General features: G+C 36.1%; 1 protein-coding gene and 1 non-coding gene across 2 annotated transcripts; both read right to left on the bottom strand.

Moving 5' to 3' along the window:
* LOC148093238 (U2 spliceosomal RNA) lies at positions 1–194 on the bottom strand. Its single transcript, XR_015714432.1, has one exon. It is a non-coding gene; the product is annotated as a U2 spliceosomal RNA (small nuclear RNA).
* Positions 195–4556: 4362 nt separating this feature from the next.
* On the bottom strand, positions 4557–25320 carry CLK4 (CDC like kinase 4). Its single transcript, XM_016203310.2, has 14 exons — positions 25243–25320; positions 22709–22872; positions 21843–21909; positions 17961–18183; positions 16775–16865; positions 16308–16374; positions 13732–13848; positions 13475–13641; positions 13178–13272; positions 12793–12922; positions 8482–8564; positions 6015–6094; positions 5254–5344; positions 4557–5167 (listed from the first exon to the last, which is right to left on the bottom strand). The coding sequence occupies exons 2-14, from the start codon at positions 22830–22832 to the stop codon at positions 5027–5029; spliced, it is 1476 nt and encodes a 491-aa protein (XP_016058796.2). The 5' UTR covers positions 22833–22872; positions 25243–25320; the 3' UTR covers positions 4557–5026.
* Between the last annotated feature and the right edge of the window lie 17 nt (positions 25321–25337).

Genomic DNA, 25337 nt, shown 5'->3' on the forward strand with positions numbered 1-25337 from the left:
GGAGCGTGCTCTGTTCCCCACAGGTACTGCAATACCAGATCAACACACAGCGTGGATGGAGCAAGCTCCTATTCCATCTCCCTGCTCCAAAAATCCATTCAATACATTGTCCTTGGATAGAGAACGTGTCAAATGTTAAAACTGACAAGAACAGATAAGCATGCTTAATCTTAGTCAAAAGGCCAAGAAGCCATGTACCTATTATTTATTAGTGAGACTACTTAAACACCAGGTAACCTGCTAGATGTTTTTAATCACCCTATAACATAGATATTACTCCTAAGTAATTCCAAGTAAGGAAGTAAAGTAACATACTCTCCCCTAAACACAGAGAAGACCTGGGATAAAGTTGGAACCATGCCAGTAAGCCTGAGTGCTAAATTCACTGAACTGATACATCAAGGATTAGCTGATAGGTAAGAGACATAGAACAAAAAAAATGGCTAGATGCTTCTTTATTATTTCAACCTAGAGGCTTAAATTCAGGTTTCTTTTTTTAAAAAAGAATATCTCACAGGTGCTGTTTTTCCTATTACATAACCTCAGAAGTACATCAGCAATCTGAGGTTAAGACTGAATATTGAAGTCAGACGTTATCAACCTCCAGATAAAGTCCTCCAATAATTTTTCACCCAACGGCTCTACCATTCACTCATGATTGGTGTCTGGATCCGTTATTGAGTTGCAACATAGTGTATTCTAACATCCCTCTTTTATTTATTGGAAGGAATTCTATAGAAACTTCCTCTCCTTTCCTAATATTTACAGAATAAATGGGGATAGAGGAATAGATACCACTCTGATGAAATATTGAATATAGAAAATTCTCTGTAAAGATAAATGACCCAGTTTCATTAGCAAAGAAACAGAATGGGGGGTGGGGGGATACATTTAGTGACAGTGAGACCTGAGACATTAGCAATGTGTGGATCCTGACTCGGTTCTGATTCAAACCAACCAACTATAAAATGACATTCTTTTTTAATACAATCATGAAACTTTAAATATAGATTCAATATCAGATAAGGAAATCATTTGTAAGGTATAATAATGGCAACTGAGTAATACCAGGAGTCAATTTTATTCATATACTCTGAAAATTTTGATAAATGCATGAAAGAATGAGAGTATCTGAGAAAATAAGCAGTAGCAGAAAACACTGAAAATAACCTATTTAGAGACATTTAAAAAAAATGCCTCATAAAATCCAAGTTTTCAAAATGAATTAAAGACTTGAATATAAAAATTGAAACCATAAAACTCCCAAGAGAAAACATTGGCAGTAAGCTCCTTGACATCAGTCTTGGCAATGACTTTTTGGATCTGACACCAAAAATCAAAAGCAGCAAAAGCAAAACTGAGTAAGTGGGACTATATCAAACTTAAAAGCTGCTGCACAGCAAAGAAAATCAACAAAATGAGAAGGTAGCCATCTAAATGGGAGAAAATATTAGCAAGACATATTTGATAAGGGACTAATACCTAAAATATATGAAGAACTCATACAACTCAATAGCAAAAAAAAATCTGATCAAAAAAATGGGAAGATCTGAATAGACATTTTTCCAAAGAGATGCAGATGGTTAAGAGACACATCACTCAACATCAGTGATCATCAGGGAAATGGAAATCAAAACTACAATGGGATATCACCTCACACCTGCTAGAATGGCTATCATCTAAAAGACAACAAATAAAAAATAAGTAAAAATTTAAAAAGACAAATAAGTGTTGGTGAGAATGTGGAGAAGAGAACCTTTGTGCACTGTGGGTGGGACTGTAAATTGGTCAGCCACTAGGGAAAACATACTGGAGTTTCCTTAAAATTTAAAAATAGAACTGCCTTATGACCTAGCAATTTCTCTTCTGGGTATTTATCTGAAGAAAACAAAAATACTAATTTGAAAGGATGTATGCACCTCCATCCCATGTTCACTGCAGCATTATTTACAATATTCAAGACATGGAAGCAACCTAAGTGTTCCCCAAAGGATGACTGGATAGTCCAGCCAGGCGTGGCTCAGCGCTTGAGCGTCAACCTAGGATCCAGGCGATCAAGGTTCGATTCCTGGTCGGGGCACATGCCCGGGCTGTGGGCTGCAGCCTATCAATGATTCTCTCATCATTGCTGTTTCTATCTCTCCCTCTCCCTCTCCTTTCCCCTCTCCGAAATCAATTTAAAACAAAAAACAAAGGAGGACTGGATAAAGAAAATGTGACACCCCCCCCACAGAAATATTATTCGTCCATAAAAAAGAATGAAATTGCACCATTTGCAACACAGATGGACCTCAAGGGCATTATGCTAAGTGAAATAAGTCAGAGACAAATATTGTATGATCTCACTTATATGTAGAATCTAAACAAAACCAAACCTAAGCACATAGGTAGAGAGGAGAGAATGGTGGTAGACAGAGGCTGGGTGTGGGGGCCGGGTGAAATGGGTAAAGGGAGTCAAAAGGTACAAACTTCCGGTTGTCATGGAGATGTAATGTACAGCATGGCAACTACAGTTAATACTGTACTGCATATTTGAAAGTGGCTGAGATCTTAAAAGTTCTTATCACAAGAAAATCTGTAACTACATATGGTGAAGGATATTAACTAGATTGTCATGGTCATTTTGCAACATATACAAACATGGAATCATTACGTGCACCTGAAACTAATGTTGTAGGTCAACTATACCTCGACTAAAAAAAGCTTGACTTCAATGAAATTTCTAAAAAATAGTAAAAAATTATGAGGAATCAATTAAGAAAAATATCTAATCACAAATAATCCACATTCATACACTGGCCATTCTAAACCTTTCCCATTAGTGCTGAAGCTCCCAGAACTGTCAAGTAAAAGCCTGGTACTTGCAGAAAATGAGTACAGAAGTACAAGGAGTAAGGCCAGTAAGAGTAGGAATCTGGGAGCTCAAAGGGGGTACGAGAGCTGGCAGTACCACCCTAACCACTAAACATTTCTTCCATCCTAATTTATTTTTTGCTTTAATTCCTAAAATTCCATGAATTAAGGTACAAGAATTAGCAAATCCCCTCTGTGAAGATACTTTTCAGAAGGGAAGAAGGGTTAGCAATGATAAACTTCTTAAGAAATAATGTGGAGCCCAGGCTGCGTGGGGCAGTTGGTTGAGGCATCCTGTACACCAAAAAGGTCCTGGGCTCTGTTCCCAGTCAGGGCGGATACCTAGGTTGCAGGTTAGATTCCTGGTCGGGATGTGCACAGAAGGCAACCGATTGATGTTTCAATCTCACAGTGATGTTTCTCTTGTGTGCTCTCTCAAACCAATACACACATCCTCAGGCGAGGATTGAAAAAATAAAAATATATATTTTTCTTTCTTCTTATATCCAGAGATCAGCTACTATGAGAAAATGAGTTTCTGATAGAGAAAAGTGAACATTAATTTTGGAACTTGAAGCACTTGTTGGGAAAGGACAGGAAGCTTAGATAGTACAGGGGCACCGGTAGAATGACAATGAAGGGGAAAATAAAGGCTAGTAGACATCTATTAATCCCTGCATCAACACTGCTACATTCAGGAAACACCCTTTCCTTACATCTAATGTTCCTTTAAAAACCTTATCACATAATAGAGTGCAACTATTCAGAATATACATTCATTATATGTAGACTGCACCAGAGGCCTAAACATAACTTAGGCAGTGATTCTGTGATAAAATTTATTTCAGCTTTCTTAAACTCCTACTCAGCTTCAGGAACACCACCTCACTATATTGGCAAATGCCACCTGTGAAGAACGTAGGGAACCCAGCCTGGTTTCAGTATTTGTCATACAAGAAAATTCCATGCATTTTATGTTTAAAATTTACAAACAGATGAAACCCAAATATCTGTGTAACACACTTATGAAATGGGGATACTTTTAACAAAAAACAGCCTGTATCTCAAAAATCAATGACAAATTCTACAACGAAAAATATTTCTACCTGGCAGCCTGAATAGTATCATTTGTTTTTGTTTTACTAAAATAAGTTACATTTACCATGTAGTTTTAATGTGAAAACGTAACAGTAAGAAAAAATACCTAAAGTCAAATAAGAAGTTCACCATATTAAACAACTAATCAGGGTCTGGAAATTTCTGCAGGTTTCTTTCCCAAATGTTTTCCAATCAAATCATTCCTCTTCTCCAGTAAAGATTAACACAAGCAGAAATTGCCTAATAACCTTAATTCTCATAGGTTGAGGTTTAAGTATTTACTTCATTTGATAAGGAAACAGTGAGACATTTTCAAGACTCCTCAAGATCTGGTATTAAAAACTAGAACCTCAGTCATCAGAATTCCTGTTTCTATGTTTGTAACTCACTAAATAGCTACTGGAAAATAGGACTTTTCAAGCTGACTTGCTAGTTAGACTTTAATCATAAAGGAAGTGTTTATGTGGTTTTATTAAAAACTTGTCATGATGGACAAACCAGATATACCTTTCTATGAATGCTTAGTACTACTGACATCTCCCGAGGAGACAGAACACATAACTTACAATAAAATGCCAAGAATAAACACTTCCTATGGGTTCTGATTCCTAATACCTGCCTACATAGAATAATTAGTACTTTATTACTTGTTCAACAATTACAGGAAAAAGTTTTAAAGATAAGTTCCGAATTTGAGGTAAAGAAAGAATATTCATTAAGAATAAAGTAGTCAAGATTTCCTTTTACTCAAAAAAAAAAAAAAAAAAATCACTTAAGAGTCAACCTCCATGTACAAAAGACAAGATCAATCACATTTATCACTGGACACAAAAGATATTCCAAAGGTCTTTAAAAATGTTGATCTCAAAAAGGAAAATTAACTTTTATATTTCATTCATTATCAAGACCATACTTTCTTAACAAGATAATTATGCTATTGATACAAAACATACAGTATTTACACTTAACTGTACAAAATAATTTAATGTTTACAAAAATATTAGAATGTTTAGAGTTGACTGACAGTCTTAAGTAATTTCTAGAGAAGCATACAGTAAGACCACAGATTTCCATTTCATTTCTTTTTTAATAAGTCAAAAAAAGGATGCTGCAATGCTTCATCTAAGGTAATTCTTTTCACTGGATCATATTCTAACATTCTTCGAACCAGGTCAAACAGTTTCTCGTGTTCTTCATCATGACAAAGCATAAATTCCTGGAAGAGAAAATGTTTTTATTTTAGAAAGGTATTTAAAAATAGTTGAAACAGTTTTTTAGACTTTTTAATCTTCTTTCTCTTACCTTTAATGGTTTGCAGCGTCTCCTAACATATCTACCAGCAGAACTATGTTCATCCCAATCTAGCTGGTTATGATGAAAATACTTGCGTTTTCTATAGGAAAAAGAAGCCTGGATTACTAAAAATAACAAAAGATCCATGTTCACCCCATCTTCACGAGGACAGTTGAAAGTATAAGCATCTCTGTGTATACATTTTTTTAAATCTTAGCAATAATTATGTATCAGACAGCTTATAGAGTATTTTCCTTAATTTTGTATACAGAGAACAAAGCCAGTTTTAAAAACAGAAGCCCCTGGATCCATTCCTGTAAACTCTTGATTTCCCTAGATCTGAAGTCGGGCTGGGCTGGAAATCTTTAAACAATTCCCTGGATGACTTCTGAGGTGCAGCTGTGTTTGAAAACCACTACAAGGACATACAGCTGGTTTACCACCAGTATAGAATTCTAACTTAGATTGCTATGACTCCAAAATCAAGCTCTGTTTACTATTTTATAAATTATTTTTATAATAAACTTAGGAAAACAGTTATGCAAAGGTTAACTTCACTGTAAAAACCACCACTTTGTTTATTAGATCACAGGTAAATTTTTCATAAAGTCAAGTTTTTAAAAAGTAATGACTTTTTAAAAACTTGACTTTATGAAAAATTCAAAATATGCAATCCTTGGAACAAGCAATAACAACAAAGTTGAGTTTTCTGTAGTTTGAATATAGGCTACTGTATGTATTCAACAAAGGGCTTTAATCTTAAAGCATACCTTGTTTTCTGAATCATGTGTGTTGGTATGGGTCCTAATATTCGTTCCATCATTGCCAGGTGCTCTTTACTATCATGAGTCTGAAAAACATAGGGGGAAAAAATTAGTTTTCATTTCTCTATATACACAAGAAAGAAAATAATAAGAAAGTAGTACTGACATAAAAAGATTAGACAGTTTACAAAATTTATATTACACTCAACTTCAAATATGGAACAATACAGAATGAGTTGTATTATCTGGTGCAAACCCAAAAAATTGTCTTTCTGAAATGAGCGAGCAAGGCTCTGTATTACGGAGACGCTTAATGTGTTTAATGTAAAACTGAATGGTTTTCTTATTTGTATTTCTTGCATTGCTTAACTGAGGAATGAAGGGAAGATTCCCAAAAATACTGTGTCCTCATTTAACCAGTCAACCAAAATTAACCTCCATTACTCAATGACTAGCAATACATTAACACTTACTAATCCTAGGCAATAAAAATACAGTCCCAATAATTCTCACAACAATCCTGAGCTAGGGATAGGGGAACATGAATTTCAAAGAGCTGAAGACACAAGCTCAAAATCACAGAGCTCATAAACGAGGAAAAGTTGAGCTATGAACCCAAGTCAAAACTCATATTCTTGCCCAGCTTGTGTGGCTCAGAGGTTGAGCATCAGCCTGTGATCCAGGTGATCAAGGTTTAATTCCCAGTCAGAGCATATGCCCAGGTTGCGGGCTCGATCCACGGTAGGGGGCGTGCAGAAGGCACCCGATCAATGATTCTCTCTCATCATTGATGTTTCTCTCTCCCCTCCTCCGAAATTTAAAAAAAAAATTAAAAAACAAAAATACCTCATATTCTTAAACTATACAGTAACAGAGCTCTTGCTGAAGTAGAACAGAAAAAAATGTCATTCAGCATTTAAAATGGGACGTTTCTAGAGCAGAAATTGGCAAACTTTTCCTATAATGGGCCAGATAGTAAATATTTTAAGTGTGGCTGGTCACAATTGGTCTCCTTTACATATTTTCGTTTTTTAAAGCAGGCATCAGGCAGGATCTAGTTTGCAAAAGATACAAACAGATGAAGCTCAAATATCTGTGTAACACACTTACGAAATGGGGATACTTTAAACAAAAAACCTGTATCTCAAAAATACATAAGGCTGTGGGTAATGCTTTTTTTAATCTATCAACTGTTGTGCCTCACACACTGCTTACAAAACATTAAGTACTTAATTCAAGACAGGAATATACTAACTCTGAATTTTAAAAAAGTTCCTTAGTTGAAGAGTATTTTGGAGGGTAAAATCCAAATATAAACCTTATCTCAAACCAATGTTAATACTTGCACTTCACTTAAGAGCTCAGTGACTTATAACCACAAACTCATTACAAGAAAGCATGTATTCTACTTAACTTTTTCTTGACCCTACAGTTTATTACCATAAAACCCGACACTACCTCCTTGAACTGACTGATAACCATGATTCTACATATCAAACTCGTCAATAAACTCAAGAGTACTTTTAACAGGATCTCTATGAAATAGAAAAACAGAAGCAGTGATTTCCCTAAGTCTAAAGTGGGGCTGGAAATCACAACCCTCCTTAAAGTTCTTCAATGGCTGCACCACCTAAAATTTTCAAAACCTTTAGATTACAGATGTAAGTGAAATTATGAAGGGAAAAGTGCAGACCTAAGTAAGGTTTTCATAAAAGGGACACACTACTACCAAAAAAGCTCAGGAGGGATAATCTCCAAAGGCCAGAATGGGAACCCTACGAAATCATTTTCATTTTGGACCAGTCTACATTTGAAAACTACTAACTTCTAAGATAAAACTAATAGCTTTCTATGGAGAGCAAGTCCATTATGAATCAATCAGTCCTTGCCTACCGCCACTGTTTACCGTCTCTAAAAAAATTTAACTTCACCTTTCCTGGGTCCCACTATACTTTCTACATTGACCCATTATAGCAAATACCACATTATACTCTAAGTTTCCCCATATCTATCTTTTGCATGATTTCCTTGAATAGAGGTTGTCTTTTCATGTTCATAAAGCCTAGAGTGTCACAGGTGCTTAATACTTAGAATAAAACACAATTTCTTGTTCCTAAATTCTTTTATATAAAAAAGTGACTTGTTCATGGCCATATGGATAGTCAATATAACCAGAACTGAATTAAAAATGGCCACAGTAACACTAATATAAATTTATGAAGATGTTCTGTAACAAAAAATGGAACCATTAAGACAGTATGGACATGTATCAAAAACTCCAATCACACGTAAAATGAACACTGACCATTCACAAGGAGGAACATTTCATTCAACTATGGTTTTTAGAGAAGGACAACCATTTTGCATATGTAAGTTTTAATCTTAAGAATGACACTATGGCAACTTTTCAATATGGAAGCCAAATTTTATATGCCTTTAAAAATTAACTAAACAATATTTATAAAATACATACCTGAAAGACTGTGAAACCAAGGTAATATTCAATAAGAATGCAACCTATGCTCCAAACATCACAAGGCTGAGACCAACCTAAAGCTATTTAAAAACAAAAACAAACATTTTATTATGCAACAAATTTTAATTGCCAATTTACTAAATCCTTCTGTATATGAGTAATCTCTTTACATAACTCATTTGGGAGAACATGACAGTAAATTCAGGGTTTATATTTTTAGTTTTATTTTTTTAATCCTCACCCAAAGACGTTTTTATTGATTTTAGAAAGAGGAAGGGAGAGAGAAACATCGATGTGAGAGAGATATTGATCAGTTGCCTCCCGTACGCACCCCGCCCGGGGATTGAACACACATGGGTATGTGCCCTTGCCAGGAATTGAACCTGTGACCCTTTGGTGCATAGGATGACATTCCAATCAACTGAGCTACACCAGCCAGGGCTACATTTTTAGTTTTTTTATCAAACATTATTCAGTATGTTCTCATAGTCCTCCATATCCTTATTAAAATTATAGCATTTAAGGGGAGGGGGGGCATTTTATGTAAAATGAGAGGGACTAGAAAATATTTCCCAAGTATAACTACCAATTCATGGAAATACTCCATAGCCTTTGAATTGCTTGTGCAATGGGAGTACTGTTATACCAGTTCATGGTTATTCCAGGAAGTTTTACATTTTATTAAGTGCAAATACATATATGTCAATAATTATCCTCAGAATGTAACTATTAAGCCCTTATCAATTATCATAAGCTTGAGTTTATTTCTTCCATTAAAAGAATATGGTTTTACATAAATCATATAAGAATCATAATTAATATTATATGCAGTTTCACCTATAAGCAGAATTATAGAGCCATTTAAAGTACACACAGAGAGGGATCTATATATGTACTTTCAGCCAGTCTACACATGATCACATATACTTTCTCCTTCAGAATTCTCAATGGCAACACTATTCCGGAAAGAATAAAACACCTGGCCCTCTTAAGTCTATATTTAACTGGAAAGGAGATGAAAAGAATAAACCATACAGATATTTTAATCTTTTAAAGATCAAGTATTGCCCAGCCGGGCGTGGCTCAGCGGTTGAGTGTCGACCTAGGATCCAGGCGATCGGGGTTCGATTCCCTGGGCTGTGGGCTCAATCCCCGGTCGGGGGCGTGCAGGAGGTGGCCAATCAATGACTCTCTCATCATTGATGTTTCTATCTCTCTCTCCCTCTCCTTTCCTTTCTCTGAAGTCAATAAAGATATATTAAAAAAAAAAAAAAATCAAGTATTTAGTAAACAATAAATGTATAAATAAAACCTACTTTAAAAGACATTTCAAGTATTTTCAGTAACATCACTGAATTTAAAGGTAAAGAAAAAAATAATACATTCAAGGGTCTTGACTATGACTTAGTCATTTTTGTTAACTCTCACAGTGCTTATCATTTGAACAAATGGATAATGGGTCATGATTTCTACTTATATACCCATACAACATCTGCAAATAACAGAGCTTGGACTTAGGATGAAAATTTTCTTTTCCGGCCACTCCTACCTTCCAGTCTAGCTTTTCCCAGGTGACTGTAACCTGCAGCCTGTTCTAAATCACTCCATTCTGATGAGTCAGTTCTCATACTCTTTGGAATTCCACATCATTCTTTTACCAACTTCTCAACTTTATTACCAAGACAAGAGACCAACTGACCTCAATTGTAGCATCTGACTACATCTTCCTTTCCTGCCCAATTCTGCCTTAATCCTCAGGACTAATGCTCCACAAACATACAAAGGACCCTTCTAATCCCCTAATCTAATCTTTTTGTCAAGGTCAATAACACAATTTCAAATTTATACCAGCGATCCCTAGCCTGGCCACACTTGGTCATGATGATTGAAAGCTACTACATTTTACCCAATTTAGGAGGCCATTAACTGTAAGACACACCACTGTTTTATGTACAGATAACAAAGAGAAAAAAGTCAATTTTTTGAGTTTTGAGTTTTAACTCCCCACATTAAAGTGTGGGGAAAACTCTGAATTTTAAGTTGATATAATCCAGGAAGTTATCTCCTTTTGAGCTCTGAAAAACTCCTCCTCATCCACCATCTCTTCCTATACTCCTTTCTTTTACCCTCATAGTAGTCTTCAGTCCTCAACCATGAATATTCTTTGTAAGTTATTGTAACAGCACCTTCTTTCACATCATACTAAACAAAAATCCTATTAACCATTTCAAAGATAAGCTCGACTCTTCCCAAAAGTGGCCAGAGATGACCTCTGAGAATGGTTTGCTATTCACTTGACCAGAAAACCCCACAAAAATCATGCAAATCAAGAGGTTCAAATCTTCGTGTTCACTTTAAGAACACTCATGAAACTGCCCAGGCCAAGAGTACGGGTATTCAAAAAGCCACCAAATATCTGAAGGATATCACTTTACAGAAGCAATGTGTGCCATTCCATCATTACAATGGTGGAGTTGGTAAGTGTGCCCAGGAGAAATAATGGGGCTGGACACTGGGTTGTGGCACAAAAAAGTGAATTTTTGCTGCACATGCTTAAAAATGCACAATGCAATGCTGAACTTAAGGGTTTAGATGTAGATTCTCTGGTGATTGATTACATCCAGGTGAACAGAGCTCCCAAGATGCAATGTAGAACTTACAGAGCTCACTGACTAATTAACCCATATATGAGCTCTCCCTGCCACACTGAGATGATCCTTTCTGGAAAAGAGCAGATTGTTCCTAAACCTGAAGAGGTTGCACAGAAGAAAATGATATCCTGCCCTGGCCAGTTTGGTTCAGTGGTTAGAGCACGAGACTGGGGACTGAAGGGTCTCGGGTTCGATGGCTGCTGACTCAGTCCCCACCCTTGAGCGGCAACCAATCGATGTTTCTCTCTCACATCGCTGTTTCTGTCTTTCCCACTCCCTTCCACTCTCTCTAAAATATCTTCGGGTGAGGATTAAAAAAAAGAAAAAAAGAAAAAGATATCCCAGAATAAACTAAAAGAAACAAACTTCTGGCCTGGAGTAAATTCAACATAAAATAAATACTAATAAAAGTGGAAGAAAAAAAGAAAAAATAATCAGCTCTAAACCTGTGCTGTCCAATATGGTAGCTACTAGACACGTGTGGCTAAATCTAAAAATTTAAATTAATATAAAATTTAAATTCAGTTCCTCAGCCCTAGCCAGTATGGCTCAGTGGTTAGGGCATTGGCCCTCAGACTGAAGGGTCCCGGGTTCGATTCTGGCCAAGGGTACGTACCTTGGTTGCAGGCTCCATCCCTGGCCCTGGTGGGGCACATACTGGAGGCAACCAATCGATGTCTCTCAAGCATTGATGTTTCTCGCCCCCCCCCCGCCCACTGAAAGCAATGGAAAAAATATCGAGTGCGGATTAAAAAAAAAAATTCTGTCCTTCAGTCACATTAGTGTGCCAATGGATACCATAAAATATTACCATCACTGTGGAAGTTCTACTGGCCAGCACTGCATAATATTCTCAATTTCCTTACCCCTTTACCAACCTTCTATGTAGATAAAAATCATTACTTTGCTTTCACACTCCTCTAATCTGAACTACCAAGTCCTGTTGAACCAAAAAAAGGTAAAAACTGGAAACTGATTCCATGAAAATGTTTTATTATCCAACCTCAGTTGGACCTTACTTCTGGCCAAGTAATAAGCTTATTCCATTTAACTATTTCCCCACAGCAAATAATCTGAACTTTACTCACTGTCTCCAAGCCCCTAAACCCATCCCTAACTTCCCAGCTCTATTAACCTAACCTGGACTCTAACTTTTAAATTTTGATGCATGCTCCCTGTTATTTTAAAACTGTACCATAACTCATTTTCTTTTCTTGATTTTATCATGTCAATGGTTTTCAAAGTTCTCTTTTAGACTAGCCCTTCTTTCTTTTCCTCTTGACCTCTACCCATCCTATATTTAGACATCTGCTAACCAAATCATTAGCGTTTTTACCAGCACCATGCTCTGCTAATGGCACAAAAATAGATTCCTGTATTACTTCAAAATCACATCACTGTAATGTACTTAGCCAATAGAGCCTGTTCTTATGATCTCGTAGGATTAACTTGTTCAAAAATAACAACCACCTGAAGTGTCTTTACAGATGATATCATTTTTCCCACTCAGAAAAAATACTTATAGTAATTTAGACTCTTTTTATGAAAATAGCAAAGCATTTTCTGTACACTAAGAAAATCACCTCCACCCCCAAAGCTGTAGAGAACAAAAAGCTCTTCTTCAATTACAGTATCAGGAAGTCTGATGTCTACTGACCCAAAATGACCTCTGGAGCTCTGTAATGCCGTGTAGATACCAAAGTACTGTGATGTTCATCATCATATGTTGCACTTCCAAAGTCAACAACTTTTATATCTGTGTTTTTCAGTGTGCGTTCATCACGTTTCTAGAGAAAAACAGTTGCGTAAACATGAAGATCAATAAAGATATGAAATCTTTTATAGCACCATCCAAAAGACTTGCAGGTGAATTATCTTTCTGGATTTTCAACATAACCCCATGCGAAAGGCAAAGAAAGATGATTCTTTTTGGATTTAATATCAGGATAGAATAAGCCTCAGAAGTAAAATTCCTCATCCAATGATCAACAAGCTAAATTAATTTTAAAGAACCACCAAAATTAAAAAGTGTTTTAACTTACCATTTTAGAATTATATTTTACTACATAGTCAGACTTCACAAATAAAATATTTTCAGGCTTCAGATCTGTATGGGTTAACTTATTATGATGTAAAACTACAAGAGAAGAAAATCACATTATTAGTTTCACTTGCAAATTTAATCTGTACTGGGGGAAGGAAGAATTAGTAGTGGATATAGGGGCCAAGAGGGGTTTCATCTTTATAATATGCATTTTTAGTGACCATGCTTTGATACACTGCTTGTGTAACAAAAACTTTATAATTCTGATGTTTAAAGATTTACCAAGTATACTTACAATTTATTGACTGGCAGATCTGATATGCCATCTGCCTGATGTGGTCAATTTGAAATGGCAGAAAGCTATTTTCTTTAATGAAATCATAGGTACTAAGTCCCAGCAATTCAAATACAATACAAACATGACCATGGTGATCAAACCATTCTAGCATCTGGACACATCGGCTAAAATAGATCAAAATAAAAATTACTCAGTTCACAGAATTCTGATTATTTCATATAACATGATGGATCATTGCTCAAGCTTATACTTACAAGACACTATTGGGGTCAGTAGTATTTAAATGCTCTAATACTTGGATTTCTGAACGAGCTGCTTCACGGTACCGACCTACATTTTTTACAATTTTCACTGCTACATGTATGCCATCCCTTAAAAACAAAATTAAGATGAAAATGGTAAATGTACAGAAGCAGGATGAAACGTGTAACCTCTAAAGCCAAATCTTATTAAGCATCAACTAATCTATGCTACTTTTCTAAAATATTATACCAGATTCCATATAACATCTTTTCAAAACATTTTGTCAAAATACACTTTATTGGAATAATGATTCCCTTAATAGTTACGAATTTTAATGTTTATTTCCAGAATTTTAAACTTACCTAGATTTTATACAGAAGTTAATAAAAATATAAACCTCATATAGAATATGCTACTGCTGGAAGCATTTGCTCATTCACCAGGCTAGACCCACTCTGTGCCAGATAGTGTACAGGTATTAGTGATGAAAAGACAGGGCTTGTCCCTATGTATATAGTAGTCTGAAGGAAAAAGACACTTATATCATAAGGTTAGAAGTGCTTGGTATGAGGTACTATGGAGTACCAGAGGGAGAGCCAGACCACTGAGGGTTAGGGGAGCTCAGACTTCCTCAGAAGAGGTGGCACACACCCGAGCCCTGAAAGATAGGTAGTAATCAGTTTGTCAGAATTGGGAGGAAAAGAGAACATTTGGGCAAACGAGACACCATCAATAAATCATGAAGTCAAGAATATGTTTAGTACATTCACTGGTGCAAACAGGCAGAAATAGCTATAGAGCAGTGAGCTTCATACTGCAGCACCTGTAATATTTCTTAAGAAGTATAGAGTAGTAATGTGAGGAAATGGATTTCCAAATCTTCAACTTTCTTTTATTCTCTTTTCTAAATCTGATCATCGAGAAGATGAGCTAGAATTCAAGTCTTTTTTTTTTCACTTTTTTTTTTTCACCAGTTTACAAGAGAAAGGAAAACCCCATGTGCTCCTAATTAGATCAAGATATGTGCCCTAGACTATTAAAAAAACCTTTGAGGCAAACTTTTTAGTGGCTTGGTGCCAACCTTTTTCCAAGTCTGGTGGTTTTCAATTCACTGCTTTTAACAAAGCCCCAATGAAGTTGTGGGCTGATAAATTGTTAAAAATTATTTTGATAATATCCCCATTTGGCGTATATCTTGCCTTAAAAGAACTTATAAAATAGATGTGACAAACTCCTTCTAATCACATCTATTTAATTGCATGACCAAATTTTCTCAGTGTCCATAGCTATAAAAACAGAAAGTGAGATTTTATTCTATGCTAAAACGCTAAGACATATTTATCTATAGATATATGCACTCATTTTTTAAAAGCCCCAAACATCACAATACAAGATACATTTGCAATTAAATTTTATGTTTTAGGTCTAAGTGTCAAAACTTTTAAGTAATTTGCACTTGATCAAATAAATACTATTGATTGGATTATGTTGATTTGATACTTAAGAGTCTTGGAGTCTCAAGAAATTTTAAAAGGATATTAATAGGACAATTGGTAAAATCTGAGTAAGGTCTGTAGCTCAGCTAGCAAAATTTGAAAATATAACATGTAGTATATAAAGAATAAAGGAAATACTCTAAAGTGTTAACATTTGGAAACTGTGGGTGAAGCATATATGGGAACTCTCTGAATTACTTAAACTTTTTTTAAGTCTGAAAATATTTCAAAATGTTTCAAAATTTCAATTTATATTCAGATTTTCACTGTAGAAAAGATAGGGTGATAATTAAAAATATTTAGAATAATGTTCTGTGTGCCAAGTGGAAGGAAAGGAAGTTCAAGGATAAAACATTTCTAGGTACTAAAGAAGAGTTTGTTCATGGATGGTGGTAGGTATCAAGTTGTAAACAGCATTTAGGTTCCCTCAAAGACACTTAAAAGGAAACAGGTTTATTTGTATGTTTTTTAACATCATTGCTTACTATAAGCTGCAAATTATATGCTCCCCAACTATTTTATGATGAAAAACTTTAGGGGTCAATTTAGAAACATGCCATGTCACTAAATTGTCTTAAGAGGTTCACTTAAGAAAAATGTTTGCAAACCACGGAACAGAGGTCGTGGAGGAAAATGTTGAAATGAGGCAGAGAGGGTCAAATCACATTCCGTAGGCTTTAATATAATTCCTTTATAGTTTAAGAAGTTAACTCTAACATGAAAATATTATCCTTTGGAAATAAAGGTTTCTGAACCAGGATTAGACATGCTTTATTATCTCTGCAATTCAAAAATAAAGCAAAGCACTCTGAATTTCTTACACAAGGCTAAGGGCCTAAGTTCTGGGAAACTCTCTTCACCTGAACACCTACTTTAATTTCAATAAACTCCATCTGATAGAATTTGTAAACATTCTTGATCAAAATCCACACTCACGGTAAGTAAATCATGCACATAGTTAAAAAAAATTTTGAACATTTAAACTTCTCAAGAAAGCAAGTGATTACCACTTAAAATATCACTTCATCATTATGGATCCCTCCTCACCAAAGGTATCAGAATTCTCAAGAAAGAAAAAAAGACAAACTTACATGCCATGATCAATGCATTCTACAACTTTGCCAAAGGCCCCTTCACCCAAAGTGTCCACGATTTCATCTAAAGTAAGGGGGGAGAGAGGGGTTAAGTACCTGAGTACTAATCATGTAGTTATTCAAACAATGAATGCTTAAGCGTGGAATATTTTCAAATGATTCTCTATCAAAGCATAACTAAGGTTTCAGCACTCAAATTATTTTATTTTCAGCTGCTACAAAGACAATTAGATAGAGCTATCTTTCTTGATCTAATCTCAAATTCCACTGATTACTCTGGAACTTTAGAGTAGAAATATTTAAATTCTACAGAAAAGAAGAAATACAAAAAACAACAAACAAACCCACAAAAAAACAAACAAAAAAAAAGCAATGAAGAGTTCTTTAGCCCCCCGCTGACAAACTATTCTTAAAAAGATTATTCTGTCTGCAAAGTTTAAAAAGTGTTGAAAAATATTCTATACATCTTGCTCTTAGAACGTCTCCACTTTGACAGATCAGGTGACCCTCCTCATCATCCTCTATACTCCTGGATCTTTTCCTTCGGTGGCTCTTCTGGAACGGCAAGTGGGCAGCACCAAGATCGTCCAGCCAATCAATATATCAGAGTGAATTCAGGGCAGAATACGCAATTCATTCAGCGGGGAGATATTCAGGCATTCAGATAAGCACCAGGCCACGAACAGTTGGCAGGAGCAATTTCAAATTCAGTCCCCAGAAATTCACAGGGCACAGTTTATGTTACAGAAGAAAAACATGGCAAGGAACAGATTTTCAGATAAGATACTTAAAGTGGCAATAGAAAAAAACAACACAATTGTCTCTTTAAAATACTGATTTAATTGAAGTCTGAAATTAATGCAATGTCATGTTCTGTTAATATCTTGCTATAAAATAGCATATGCTGAGAGTTGAGATGTCTATTTTGTCAGAAAAATGTTTTAAAATGTCCAAGATTAGTTGAAATTGTTTACTTAGCAATATATTAAAAGATACATGATTAAAATAAAAGGGAAAAATAATGGCTGGTTAATTTCAATGTTCAATCTAATCAAAATTAATTTTACTGAAGAAAACTTGGGGAGGAAAACAATATTTCAAAGTTTACTGATGATCAAACAGGTCTGAGTGTAAATAAAAAAGAACATTTTTAAAAATACATTTCCCCTTCAGCACCCATTTTAGAACTTCAATGGAACTAGTTGCAGACAATAATGCAGTGTGCTATGGGACTATACTATATACAGGGTATTTAATTATCTATTTGTGCAACTTTCTATATTTGCTTCCAAATATCAGGAAAGGGGATTCTTTTAAAGTAAAAAAAAAAAAAAAAAAAAAAGTTCAAAATTAAAGATGGGGGTTCATTATTTCATAAGATTATATTATAAAACATAAAAATGGAACATTTTTAATATTAAAATCAAGAAACTCCATGATGTGGTCCATGGGAAATAAGTAAATATGGGCAAATGAGGACTAGCTAATAAATACAGATTAGCTATGAGAATTTGGAAGTTTCCTTTAAGGATTCAAGTAATATAAACACAGTATACATAATTAGTATTATATAAATTTTCCAAACTTATTGGCTCATTAAGAGCTTTCCACACAATAAGTATCCACCCCAAGTAACAAAATCACTCATACCGAACGTGACTGATGACTTGGACAGTGTCTATTATGCTTCCTTTTAGGACTGCTTCTCCTGCTCCGGACTGAAGATTTACTGCAGTGGATTCGGTAACTGCTTTCAACATCTCTGTGATAATGACTAGGAACGTATCTTTCGCAGTAGTCATTTCTGTATTCATCAATGTATCTCCTGTCCCGATAATCTCTCTCATTCAAGGACCTTGCTTCTAAATAATGACTGCAAACACATTAAAAGATTTCAAATTATTCTTTTCATTCTAGAATAATGTGGCTAAAACAAAACATTTTCTCAAGAATTCCTGGTTTAAACAGCTAACTCAATAAAAGAAAAAAAATTCAAATTGATGAATTAGAATTTATAGTTATCATAAAACTTAAATAATTTTACTTTAACCAATGAGAAAATGGGTTCGTATTTCTCTATTATATAGACTTCTGTCAGGCACCTCACATCAAGGAACAAAGCTTGAGCCAAATCATTCCATTATGTTCAGTGTTTACTTGGTAAGAGTCTCTTTTTGCCTTCTAGAGAAAGTTAAAACCAAAAATTCCTAAAACTGCAGCAGTTTTGACATATGAATCTGCAACTAGGCTTTCTTTCCACACAGAGCCACAAACAGTTTAGAGGCAGGCAAAACAGGATTCCTTTCTCTTTTAATGTGATTTTTATACATTTCTGGCACACAGAGAATTCTTTCATAAAAGGTAGTATATTAGCTCCAGAAGGAATCTTAAATGTATTGCAGGCCTTTCATTTTACAAATGATTAAGATCCCTAGAAGAAAAATGATTTGCAAGATTTGTAGAATACATTCCAACTGATTAGATGGACCAATTTTATTACACACATCACCTATCCCATGTCCTCTCCTCTTTGCATTTCTAGCTTCCTGTTATTCCTCTGAAAAAATTGACAAATAGCTTTTGAAGGTTGCTACATGTGCCAAAGACATCTCAAGTATATTCCCCTAAAATGAGAAAGGGATCTTGTAATTGCTTGCCTAGGATTACAAGAGACCCACCACCCTACTACCTTTGCATTTCTAATATCCTGTTCTCTCTGCTTGTTGCAAAATACACAAGAATTCTACATAGAAAACAGCATCACTTAGTGCCACAGTGGCTAACTGCTGAATCTACAGATCCTTTTGAAAATCTGATGAAAGATATGGACCCTACTGCACCAAGAAATGCACCAATGCATAAACAAAACTTGGTAAGGAATTTCAGAGATCATAGACCTCAGGAAGTCAATGTATCCCAGTTAAGTAGCCTTGATAAGATGGAAAGGACATAGATTCAATTGGCCCAGTTTCCCGCCCCCCCTCTCTACCTGGGTTTAGTGTCCTCTTCAACAGAGTGCGAAGCTTCAAGAGGATGCACATGGAGCACTGAGGGAGAGAGGGGACACCTGCCCAGTCAGACAAATCAGCTAAAATAGTCCTGACAAGCAATGGAGCAACAGATGTTGACTAGATTGCCCTTACCAACCCCTCTTTTCCCCAGAATATGATGCCATTCTTTCCCCAGGGGGCTGGTTCAGGCAGAAAGAGAAACATCTCTAAAACTGCTACTCAACAGAACTGGCATCAAATACGGCTGCGGAGATGCAGAAACCCCCTTTTCCCTTTCCCTAGTGTCAATCTTAAGTTCTATCCATTGGAGAAACAACTCAGGATATTAGGGTAAGACTGTGGGTCTAGGTCAGGGATCTAATCAGTTGGCTTGGACCTGTCAGAGATATCAAACTAGAATTTACCATACTCTTAAAGGCATGAATCCTCCCCATAAAAGTCCAAAATCTTTCTATGAAAAAAGCACACGAATAATCTTTAACTGGAATAATGCATGAAATTAGAGCTGCTGATAATCCATAAACAATCTATAGAATAACAAACATGCGGTGAAGTAATACCATGAGAATAAACTAAAAAGATGAGGACTTCTTCAATCTGTAACCAAGTCTTAGAGATTATATAAACAAAGTGTATAGAATTATAAAGGATATGGACTGAGTAAACAGGATAAAAAGACTTAATTTCTAAAAATAGTCACTAAAAGTCCAGTGAATTTTTCACTCCAGTCCTTCAAAATAGCCAAGACTAATGAGGCTATGGATATTTGTTTTTATTTTCACACAGGTCCTGTAGAATATATACATATATGGCAAAATCCCTGCCAACAAACGGACAATTTGGTATCACTCACATAAAAATAAAGCTCAGCAATGCAGGAAATGCTGAGAAGTTGCATATGAGTGCTGAGGGTCATAGAAGGGAAAGCACTCAAACTTCTGAAAATGGTCAGGGAAGACTTCATGAAAAAGGAGAGTTACATCTTAAAGGGAAGTCAGGGTTTGGACAAGGTGGCAAGTAGAAATGTCAGGGGAAAAGAAGAGCACATTACCATTTTATACACAGAGCACTTTTAGCCATAATGGCTTAGAGACGGGTTTGTCTATGCATTACTCGAGAAACAGTAAGTATACAATTCTGGCAAGAGCAATTTTCACATAAGGAAACATAGGCAAATAAATAAACTGGGAACAGACTATCCAAAAATCTTGTATGTCAGGCTAAGGACTTTAAAATAGTGTTTCTTAAAGGGTAGTTGGTTTATCAGCAATATCAAAATATGGACTTATTAAAAATGAAGATCACTGGGCCCAGGTCAGACTCAATCTAAATCTTATAACTTGCATTTTAAATATACCTCCAAGGTGATTTTATTCACACTAAAGTTTGAGACTCATTGATATTCTATGTTAGGAAGACATTTAAGGATTTTTTACCACAATACATAAAGGTGGTGATTACAACTGCATCAATCTTCCTAACATACTGTGCAAAACTGACCGATTTAAACCTGTAGGAGGGGATACCAATTCACAGGCTACTGCCAAAAGACAAATCTTTACAATATATAAAAGAAAAGACACTTTACAATATATAAAAAAGGCAAAATAATCGATATACAATAAGTCTTCATAAATCAGTAAGAAAAATACACTTTAATAGAAAAAATATGCTAATACAAAAAATAATGTTCAAGTGGTTAATAAATATGACAGTGGACAAATTCACTAGAAATTTAAAAATTCAAACAGAACTCCACTTTTGGCATTTCAAAATAGCCAAGAGTGGTGAGGGGAAAGAAGCATGTTGTAGGAGTATAAGTTGATACAAACTTTCTAGAAGATGTTAATATGCAGCAAGAGTTTATATATACCCTTTGAAAATGTCCCTTCTTAGAATCTATTTTCAGAAAATAATCAGAGGCAAAGATTTCTATATAAAGATATTTTAAGGACAAATTATTAGAAATAATTTATATCCAAACAATGGGAGACTAGCATCCTCCAAAGTTCCTTCTTTATCCTTTTCTGCATTTTAAAAAGATATAAAAAACACTTTTAAAATTTTTAGTCTTTAATAAGACTATTAGGATATTCCAGGTTATGGAGAGTAATTACCACCAGATCTCTCTGGTGCCAATGTCAAAGCAGCAGCAGCTATGCCCTGGTGGTTAATTGGACTTAGTATCACGTTTATGTAGCTCATTATGAACGTGAATGAACTGTATGTTATGAAATTACTTGCTTTCTATGTATACAATGTACAGTAAACCTGAGTGATTAGTAGTATTATGATAAGCCTTACACAGTATTCTGTATTTTATTAGTAATAGGGTACAGGTGTTTTTCTATAGTACATTAGCTCAGGTCATTGAAATCCTGTCACAAACCCACCCTCTTCCTCCCAAACAACAGTGTAACAGTGTGTGATGAAGAATGATCAGTCTGTACTGACTACCAACAAGCCTGCTGTTCTACAGAACAAGTCTGTTTTAGGACGGAGAAGGAAAAAAATTACATACTGTTTTTTAAAGTAACCCCAGCTGGCTAATTTAGAAAGCAATCTGGTAAACAGTCCCAATGGAACATCTGCACAAAACAAGGAGAAAACATAGGACCAACAAAACAAATGAGAAAAGAAAATTAATGGAAGACAGGATGATAGAAACTCTATTCACCTAGCCTTTCTTTAAACGTTTAGAAACTTTAAAATTCCTTTAATTCTATATGAATATATTACTTCCAAATTTTACACCCGTAGAAATACAATAAAACAAAACACATGTTACTGGAAACTTTTATTGAGGCCCTTTCCTAAATTACTGGATACTACCTACACAAAGGAATGGTTTTTATAATAACCACACTTCTAAAAATCCCAAACATATCCACTGGCCTTATGTACAAAAATAACCTGTAGAACATAGTCTAAGTGACAAATCCCCAATGCACTTTAACATACCCAAATAGTACATACTGTTTTTCTCATCTGGAGTTATACTCTCCCTGCCCCTCATTCTCTCATCCATGGAACACTAAAGGTACAACCTAACATACACATCTCCTTCCTATATACAAGTTTAAGGCATTGACTGAGTGTCGTATCATCACTATTAACTTTTTGTGTCTTATCTCCCTACATTACTGGCAGCCTGGACTTAACTGTTCCCACCATTCCCAGAGAGACATACACAGATATAAGGGTAGAAACTGTTTTATTCACAGCTGTAGCCTCAGCACTTATATAGTGTCTAGCCTACAATAGGCATTCAATAGTTTCTGAATATTTACTGACTGAATTACAAAATAATTTGACAGATGAAAACTACGTAAGTCAATAATAAATCATTAAAACTATTAGTGTTAAAATGCTACTAGTTCAATTTACCAATCAGATTCTTTAAACTGGTGATGTGGTTTACAATGTCTGTTCTCTTGTGTACTACTGTGGGACCTCCTCTTCCGTTTGTGGCTGCCACTGTAGCTTTCATGGCCCCAGCTTTCTCTACCATCCCAATGAGGGCAGTGAGTTCTTTTGGAGTGCCGCATCTGCTAATGGGAACAAAAAGTGAGTTGTGGACGGTTATGTTTAGCAAACAAAATAGTATACATTAATATTATGTAGACATAAACGCTCAGAACGTGGGTCATACAGGTTCTAAAATCTTTTGCAGGCAGTTTCCCAAGGCATGGGCACTATTCCACTGATATGTCAGATGATTTTAAGTGGCATGCATACAGATCTAGGACTAAATAATGAATTACACTGTGAGACCTTAATATATTTTCTTTCAATTCTTCTGGATAAAAATTCTCAGTTCGACCTTGGTGGGCTTGGCTCAGTGGTTAGAGCACTGTCCCTCAGAATGAAGGGTCATGGGTTTGATTCTCTGTCAAGGGCACCTACCTCGGCTGTAGGTTCCATCCCTGGCCCTGGTTGGGGCCCATGCAGGAGGCAACCAATGGATGTTTCTCTCTCTTCCCTTTCATTTTCTCATAAGAAAAAAGAAGAAAAAAAAAAATCAACGGGAAAAAATTTCTTCAGGTGAGAATTAAAAAAACCCCAAAACTCTCAGGTTGGTGCTTGTCCTCAACTAACACTTGCTAGGTAATATTTAAAAAAATATAAAAAGGGCGAAGGTTGAGTCTTAGAGCCTGCAACAATATCTAGCCAGAAATTAAAAACTGTTTTTGGTTTTAATTTACTTGTATCATTACCTTCTTTTTATGGTAAATTACTGCCGATCTGCTAATTAAATTGTTGATATGATTTCTTTTAAATATGTTAACATTAAAATGTGAACTAATCAAAAGGGAAATACTGTTACATAAGTGTCATGCGGCTTTGGCAAAATACTGCAATACAAACAGCTGAAGTCTGAGAAACACTTACGGATACTAAATAAAGATGATTCTGCTAAAAAGTATACAGCCATCAGTGAAGTTTCTTTTTCTCAAACATGGGAGGCTCTTTAAAACAGCTTGGTCAAGCACTCTTAAGTAACATCAAGCAAAATTACAATACCTGATGACTAAGTTATTATGATGACCCCATCCATTATTACGCAGTAGTTGAAAACTTATGTCTGCTTTAATTTTTTTTCCTTCCACTGTCAGTCTGCCACAACCAGCTCACCTCTAACAAGGCAGACTTCTCAATAACCAAAGTTATCAATATGCAAATACTAAAATTCAAATAAACATCTTAGGAGAGCCAAAGATTTTTATTTCTCTAATCAAGTTCACTACTTCAAATTGAATTCAGCTGTTAAGAAGTGTCCCCCACCCCGGCCAATAAAGTTCTGAAATATTTTCCAGGAGGTGAAGAGAAGAATCCTGGGTCCACATTCTATGGCTAAGGCTCCTCTCAGTACACAAAAAAGAAAAACTACCTAGAATCATTAAACTACCTCTAATTAATAAAGAATACTAAGTGCTAGAATCACAAGATATCTTAAAAAAAAACAACAAACCATCAAACACAAAGGATCCATATGTCTATAACTGTATTAGAATTCTGATTCTTCACTGCCCTATAATGCCCGACAATTTTATGTTCTGTATATGGGTTTAAAATATCTAAAAAGGTTAACGCTATGATTAGAGGTTAAAGCCCTCCAGGAGGGCTGCATTTAACTCTCAGAAGCAGCCTGTGGGTGTAAACAGGAGCACAATCACACAGGGGCAGTTTTAAAGCCAGGAGGCTGGCCCAGTCCGTTCGGAGGGCTATTTCCAAAGCACCGGATAAGCACATCGCGGCTAATCCAGGAAAAAAAGATAATGCAACGTGTCAGAAATGCAGACCTGCTACAACAATGGTATGCTCCACCTTGGGGGAAAAACAGTGTTGCACGAAGGACAAAGCTCTCCGTATTTCTCTCTCTCTCTCTCTCTCTCTCTCTCAAAAACACGAGCTAAATACCAGTACAGGGACTCGCGGTTCCTCGGACGCCCGGCGCCCACTGCAGCGCACCTGGCCCGGGCCTCCGGCACATTGAGGGGACCAGATGTTTGACTCTGGAAAAACCTCCAAGTGTTCCCATCGGCCGACGCCAGGCATCCAGGGAAGGGCTGGATCTCCGACAACACAAACCCGAAAGGCGGCTTTCCGAGGGTCCCCCGATCGGTCTTCTCAAGTCTCATCGGCAGGGCGGGAGGAACCTGAGCTTCCCGAGCCGCCAAGCGACCCGCAGGGCCCCTCAGGGAAGAGTCAGCGGCAGAACCGCGCTCTTTCCGCCCCAGGACTTTAAATCCACCAGAGCACCTGCGCCCCCTTCGATTTTAAAGCCACCCAGCAGAGTTGTGTCCCGAAGAAACGACAGTCGCCGAGGCCCCAACCCAGTCGTTTCTCCGACACCTGACTTCGAGACCTAAAAAGAATGGAAAGCCGCTCAGCCCAGCGCACCCCGCCCGAAACCTTACCTCTCCCAAAGCAAAAGGCCCTTTGCCGAAAAATGAAGCCAAAGCGCCGTCTTCTCTCTCCAGCCGCTGCGACAAAAAAACCTACAAAATGGCGG

Source organism: Miniopterus natalensis, chromosome 4 (genome assembly GCF_054644295.1).
Source record: "Miniopterus natalensis isolate mMinNat1 chromosome 4, mMinNat1.hap1, whole genome shotgun sequence".
NCBI classification, from domain to species: domain Eukaryota; kingdom Metazoa; phylum Chordata; class Mammalia; order Chiroptera; family Miniopteridae; genus Miniopterus; species Miniopterus natalensis.

Bases quoted from the DNA above. Each gene is read 5' to 3' on its own strand.
- CLK4 (XM_016203310.2), bottom strand. From the start codon at position 22,832: ATGGTAGAGAAAGCTGGGGCCATGAAAGCTACAGTGGCAGCCACAAAC. The intron at 13,849-16,307 runs GTAAGTTTGTCT...TTTGTTTTTAAG, and splicing joins GAATGCATTGATCATGGCAT to GGATGGCATACATGTAGCAG. The intron at 13,273-13,474 runs GTAAGTATACTT...CTTCTCTTGTAG, and splicing joins GATCTGCCAGTCAATAAATT to TTTTACATCATAATAAGTTA.